The sequence below is a fragment of the Gossypium hirsutum genome, chromosome A06, assembly GCF_007990345.1.
Source record: "Gossypium hirsutum isolate 1008001.06 chromosome A06, Gossypium_hirsutum_v2.1, whole genome shotgun sequence".
In the NCBI taxonomy this organism is placed as follows: Eukaryota; Viridiplantae; Streptophyta; class Magnoliopsida; order Malvales; family Malvaceae; genus Gossypium; species Gossypium hirsutum.
Window position 1 is genome coordinate 54984300 of NC_053429.1, and position 7207 is coordinate 54991506.

The window sequence follows — 7207 nt, forward strand, 5'->3', positions numbered from 1 at the left end:
ATTAAATTATTGTTTTTAAAAATTTGTTTCACTTCATAATTTAACATAAAATTTATTATTAATTAATTTTCCCATTAATCAAAATTTTATATAAATATGCAATAGTTATGAATACATTTTTATAAAATAAAAATTATTATTTATTTAATTTTATTTTAAAAATATCATAAATGTATATTAATTAATGCATATTATGGCTGTTCAGTTATAAAATTTAAATTTTTTTAAGCTTTAGGTTGAATTTATCTTAGGTTCAGGCTTTTCTCGAGCTTAGATCTATTACAAGCTCAACTTTCTCAGGTTCAGATTGTTATGGGCTTGGATCGACATGGGCGGACTTTTGGTCTTAGGCTTGTTTTGCCAGCTTTATGTTTGGGTGATTAAAATAAAATTGGTCTAAACATTGAGTGACTAAATTGTAAAGATTTCTTTTTAAGTGACCAAAATGTGAACGCACTAAAATTGGGCGACCGACTGACTAGTTTATCCACTCCCTAATTTTTTGTTCAAATAGTCCGCTAATCAGTTTTCTTCTCTTCTTATCTCAGTTCTCACCCACCGCCGTCCGCTGGTTTTTGCCGGATCTGACCCGTATCCCGTGTCGGAATCCGTGTTGACACAGGTACTGCACCCCAAATTGCCGAGTCCGGGTAACGAAGCTCTCCAATGGTATTATTATGATTATGGTTATGATTATTTTCCTAGAGGTGCTGGTTTTATAGAATTTTTATTACAGCATTATATTGTTTTGTTAAAGGATCCTGAGAATGAAGACCTTCCTCAATATGAACACATTTTTCAAAACGAATTCTCATATCGAAAGTAAGATATTTTTTTGATCATAATCTTTTTAAACTAACCTCATGTTGCTCGTAGCTGCTTTGGTGTTTTCAGTTTCAATTATTTGGAATGCAGCAATTTTATGCATTCTGGAGCCTTTTTTTTGGGTACTGCTTTGCTTTAATTTACGCAAGGATAACCTAATTGCTATCCAAAATTGCATTCTTTTGCAGACATAAAAAGCAAAAAGAGGAAGATATTGCTATATGCGAGTGCAAATTTGACTTTAGTGATCCTGATAGTACATGTGGAGAGAGGTGCTTGAATGTACTAACAAGCACAGAATGTACACCCGGTTATTGTCCTTGCGGTGTTTACTGCAAGAATCAGGTAAAGACTGTTTGGCATGAGTGTGCTTCAAGGTGGACTGGGGGTATGGTTCTACGAGGTTATGTGCTTGTGCTTGTGCTTGTTGTATGTGCGTTTTCCTATGTTGATTTATGTATGGTAGGTCTGTTGATTAATCCCATTGCTTTGACATGTCTCTGTGAATCTGTAATATAAGTGTGTTCATTTTACACATGATAATTGTTTTTTTCTTCCTGGTCTTTATGTTCCTTTTGTTGAATGTTACTAGCTTTCGGTATAATTTGTGTAGAGCTGAATATTTGACTCTAACGGGAACTAATTACTTACTGTATCTAGTTTATTTGGTTCAATTGTGCTTGACATTTCATAAGAAGCTAATTGCAATTTTTCTAATTATCTTTACTTGAAATTTCAACTTTCCTTCAAGTCATTTCAATTCTATTTCATTGCTTCCAGGTTCCATGTGCTGTTTATAGAAAAAGGGTCAGACTTTTTTTTGAAGTAGAACCTATATTTTATACTAACTTTCTCTTCAGCTTGGTCTAGGGGCTAGCAGGAATCAGTTATAATCAACATAACTGACCCATCAAAGCTGGTTTATTGATTAAGTTGGTTAAGGCTTTGGTTAAAATGGTTTAGTCAGTCGGTTATCAATTGTTGAATTTCACAACCAAACTGACCGACTTAATATATATTATTTATTTTAAATATATTTATGATATCATAAATATATAATATATAATGAAGTTAAACCAGATCCAATTTACAAAACCAACCCAATCCAATCCAAATTTATTATAAATCCAATAACTTTAAAAGAACAAGGAAGATGAAAAAACCTTTTGTAAAAAAAAAAATCAGTTAACCAACTTATCCAACCAAACTTATTGAACCCACCAACTTCGCCGATTGCTCACCCTAGCTTGGTATATCTATCAATGAATAGAAATGCGGTACATTTAAGTTCTTTTGCTTGCTTATGATGGACTAATTATGTCTTGAAACTTCACTAACGGGTAAATACAGAACAAGAGTTTTTATGCTGTTGAGTGTAGAACTAATTATTCCTAGAATGTTCTAGAAACATTTGAGTTTCCATTAAATATTAGGGAAGACCTGTTTCATTATTTATTTTCTTTGAAGACCTGTTTCATTATTTATTTGCTTTGCTTGAAGATACTGATTATAAGAGACAAACAGTTTCTTCTGGTATGAGACTAACACATTTCGGTTAATGCACTATATTTATATTCCTTTCTGAAAGAAATTTCAGAAATGCCAATATGCTAGAGTTACGTTGTTTAAAACAGAGGGTCGTGGTTGGGGTCTGCTTGCTGCTGAATATATAAAGGTAACATTTGGCAACCAATACTCGGCATTAATCTTTGGGATCAATCTCAGGATCTGGCATCAATTATTTTGTTCAATCATTCTCTGTTTCAATCCTTGCTTTGCTTATGCTGATCTGCTTTCACATTGAGCAGGCTGGACAATTTATTGTTGAGTACTGTGGAGAAGTAATATCTTGGAAAGAAGCAAAGCGAAGATCTCAAGCTTATGAAAATCAAGGTGAACTAGAATTTTGATAGAATTGTTACTTTTTCTGGCCAAAAAAAGAAAAGACTAGTAACCTTCATCTTCACTTGATGCAGGTCTTAAGGATGCATTTATTATTTCTCTGAATGGCTCTGAATCCATTGATGCCACCAAAAAGGGAAACCTTGCTAGATTCATCAACCACTCATGGTGAGCCCCTTCTGCTTTAAGTTCTCAGCTTTTAGTCTCCTTAGGTCTAATATCTTTTGGTGGTTTGTTTGCCAAATTTACACTGGCTGAATTATGTTGTTTAAGTTTGTAGCCAACCGAACTGTGAGACTAGGAAGTGGACTGTTTTGGGAGAAATACGAGTTGGAATATTTGCAAAAGAAGATATTCCAATTGGAACTGAACTTGCATATGATTATAACTTTGAATGGTATGGTGGTGCAAAAGTTCGCTGCCTCTGTGGTGCACTCAACTGTTCAGGATTTCTTGGAGCAAAGTCTCGTGGCTTTCTGGTAAACATTTAAGCTGCTTGAGATTTGAATTTATTTGAGATTTAATGAAGACATGAAATTATGGTTTAGTTTGTATGTTCTGTTCAAAAAAATTGTCATTTAAAGTAAGATGTTAGGTGCAGTGGTAAGGCGCATTGCACTCCCAACGGAGAATACAGGTTCGAACCTTTTGAGACGGCATTGTTGAGAGGGGCAACCATGACCCTCGAATGTAAAATGGACATGGAGAATACAAAAAAGAACTTTTACATTTATATAGCTCATGCCATATGGTATTTGTCATTTGATAGCCACTGTGTCCCGTATCTCCTTACGCATGGATATATCTTCTGCTAGTCTGATACTATATTTATGGTTTTGTTGGCTTCCAGTTATCACTTCCTCAGTATACTGTTTCTTCTTCTTGGTTTTATTTGCTATAACACTCCCCCCTTTCGTTGTGTGTCTGTGCAACTATCATTGTATTGCTTCTCTTTTATTCATGTAATTTAATAATTTTTCTGCAAAATCTGTTAAACAGGAGGATACCTATTTATGGGAAGATGATGATGAACGGTAATAAATATTCCTTTCTTTTATGATCTAATTTTTGTTCATCTTGAAATTTTCATCTAGTTAACAGTCTTTTTTCTGTTTTATCTATATGTTTAGAATGCATTTGTAGGCACTTTAATCTCTCAACATTTTCACTTTACATTTTAAAGGAATGGAATCTGCCATATTTGTATGCCAGAAATTGTATAAACGATTATGCATAACAATATTCTATGTATACTTGTGTCAACAGTTATGCATAAAGTATAGCTGTTTTCTATTGAGATTGAACCTCGGTCCAGCTGGTTGAATTGATGGAATTCTCAACCCTTCTGGCCTGTATGGACTTCTGATTAAATTTTTTGACAGAAGTACTCCATCTTAAAGACTTAAACCTCTGGCCTGTTTTAACCAAAAAAGAAAAAAAGAAAAAAACCTCTGGCCTGTCTGTGAAAGCTTTTATTTCCATACTTTGTGATCTTCTCAATGTCTATTTTATCACTTCCCGGATGGTGCTAGTGCCGCCCTATTTCTATTCTTTTTTCACACCATTTTACTTAAGGATGTGTAATATGCATTCCCATAGGATATATTTTATTATCATGTTAACCTAAGTATGCTTGCTTGGCAGGTATTCAGTTGAAAAAATTCCGTTGTATGATTCTGCAGAAGATGAGCCTGCCACAAAGCACCTGAAAGCTGTAAATTTGAATTCTGAGAATGATGTTAATACTAAAAGTGAACAGTCCATAACAATGGATGTTAGTCTGAAATCTAAGCACCAGTTGGAGTCTACTATTGATACAGTTCCCATGGAAGGGGTAGATGTGAATACACTGAAAATTGAATCAGCTAAAGACATAAACTTGTATTCTCAAGATGCTCAGCAGGCTTTTTCACAAAAGAATGCTATGATATCTCGCATCCGAAGTAACAGTGCATGCCGGAATTATCACATTAGATCAGGGCCAATGCTTAAGAAAAAGTCGCAGCATTATTCAAATGGAAAGTTGAAACATCTTTCAAAGAAGCAAATTGATTTAAAACATCTTGCTAAGCTCTTAGCATCAAAAGAAGCACAAGAGGAAGTCTTCAGATATGAGGTATGATTGCCTATTTTCCTGTTGGCTTGATTAGACAACACTTTGCATCTATGAGGTAATCTCAACTTGAGGTTAATGATTATTTTCCTGTGTCCGCTAGGACACAGAAGATCATTTTTGAAGATATGAGCTAACTGTGGACAGTTGGTAGCAACAATCATTCACAATGCCATGGCAATGCCATAAGAATTGTGCTGTTCTTGGTTAAAGTCATATACATGATTAGACTGGTATTTTCATTCTAAATTTTTCTTCAGGTGTTAAAAATTCCCATATTAGGATTGGGAAATTTTTTCATACTAAATATGCATTTTGATGTTTAAACTCAAATGTTTCAGTTGCTATTATTTTTGTTTCTACCTGGTTCGTATTTTTTGGGGAACAAGTAATGACTGTAATGATTTTGTGTTGGATTTAAGTAAAGACAGACTTTATTCCTGATGGTAGTTTTTAAATAAATATTCGTTAGCTATTTTTATTATGTTTGATGTTATTGGTAAAAAGTAACAAGCATCAGATTTTATAACGAGGGCTGTTTCCAAACTGAAATGAAGAGTACATTAAACTTAGGATATCTGGGGAACAAAAAAAGGTCTAATTTTGATATGTTTGGTTGTGGATATAAAAATATCACAAACTATTTTATTTATAAATTTCTTAACCCTTATGTCGAGTAATTCTACTGACGTGTGTACTGCACTAACTTTTTAACATATGAGCAATGTCATGATAGTAATAGATGCTTATAGTGGTTGCACTTGTTTCATGTACATCAGTTTCATGATGCCCTGCTTTCTGAAGATTGGTTGTAAAACAATCTGTAATCGATGGATGCCATTTATGGGTTGATGATTGTATATATGTAGTGCTTTTTACTTTAAATCTCATAGTTGTGTTATGGACTAATGACAGGCCTTGATTCAAATATTTGCATATTTTGAGAGTAGCACTTAAGAAGGAAGGTTATAATATTACATTATCATATACATAGTAATTGAAATGCTGGATGCTCTGCTCACACTACTAGAAACTGAAACCCTATTCTTTAGCCCCCTTGTTTCGCCTGATGTTGGGGTTTTGGAGGGCATAGAGCATCAATCTAAGAAACAATGCTGAAAACATGATATCAAGATGCATGGATACAATTGTTGCAAGATCATATCCTCTCCGTTTGGTGGGTGACTGAAGAATGGATTTAAAGTTGAAACATATATGGCTTGAATGTTGAGACGGAGTAAACTTTTAACAGCTGACCTTAGGGTTGTGGACTTGCGGTGCAGGAAATGAAGAATGAAGCAGCTTCCCAACTAGCTTCTTTGTACAATGAAATACGCCCTGCAATTGAAGAACATGAGAGGGATAACCAAGACAGTGTATCGACCAGTGTTGCTGAGAAGTGGATCGAAGCGTCCTGTTCCAAACTGAAGATAGAATTTGATTTTCATTCTTCAATTCTCAGAAATATTGTCTGCACTCCGCAAAAGGCATGTGAACAAGTGAAGCCTTGTGAACCGGAAGGGCACGGAGGCAATAATGATAATGAAGTAAAGTTGGAATTTTGAAGATCGAAGCTCTTACTTCTACGAAACCAATATTACAGACTAACTGATTAAAGAAAGGCAAATTTATTCTAGCTTAAATCTCCTTATGTGTCTTGTTATGTCCTGTTCAAAGTTATTTTGCTTTAAATAGTTTATGTTTAATTTGTGTTTTGTAATATCTGATTTTGTAGTAATTTAGATGTAATAATTTTTTATTATCAATCTATATGATTTTATTTATATTATCTTTTGAGATGAATTCTAAAAAAGAAAAAATCTGAGTTTAGATTTTGTGGACTTTGTCTATATGGTGTTGCGATTTGATATTTTCTTTTAAGGGTATTTTTGGTAAACTATCAAAAATCTCATTTTCGACATTTAAAAAGTTTATAATTTAAGTACTCATATTATACAGTTTCGTTAAATATGTTAACAAAAATCTACATAGCATTTTTTGACATGCGAATCAATTATTAAATATCACATGTCACAATTTATCGCATCAAAAGTGTTGTATACTATTTTAAAAAATTTAAATATAATTTGTTTAATACTAATTACTAGTTAAAATAAAAATAAAAATAATTAATTAGTTAAAAAACCGAGAAAATCTAAACGTCATCTTTTTCTTTAAATTTTTAACTTAAAATAAATAAAAAAACATTTTATTATAAAATACCTAAAGTTTCAATGTTGAATAATAGAAACATTTTGTTTGATGTTTTTTTGTTTTTATAAAAAAAAATTATTATAAATTACCTAAACATTTTATTTATGATTCTTCTTAGAATTAGTATAAAAAGAATGGAATTTGAGGGGTCCA

At 32.9% G+C, this 7207-nt stretch overlaps 1 protein-coding gene across 4 annotated transcripts; it reads left to right on the forward strand.

Moving 5' to 3' along the window:
* Positions 1-207: 207 nt before the first annotated feature.
* Positions 208-6624, forward strand: LOC107961714 (histone-lysine N-methyltransferase ASHH1). 4 transcript variants are annotated; one of them, XM_016897787.2, is made up of 10 exons: positions 208-669; positions 758-822; positions 1014-1170; positions 2414-2500; positions 2634-2718; positions 2802-2895; positions 3008-3206; positions 3727-3761; positions 4372-4843; positions 6124-6624. In XM_016897787.2, exons 1-10 carry the CDS (start codon positions 667-669, stop codon positions 6403-6405), a joined length of 1479 nt encoding a protein of 492 aa, XP_016753276.1. In that variant the 5' UTR covers positions 208-666; the 3' UTR covers positions 6406-6624. The 4 variants fall into 4 exon arrangements, with proteins under 4 accessions (XP_016753276.1, XP_016753277.1, XP_040971094.1 ...); XM_016897788.2 differs by having other exon boundaries at positions 411-669; positions 2423-2500; XM_041115160.1 differs by lacking the exon at positions 6124-6624 and adding an exon at positions 5756-6117 and having other exon boundaries at positions 411-669; positions 2423-2500.
* Positions 6625-7207: the final 583 nt, after the last annotated feature.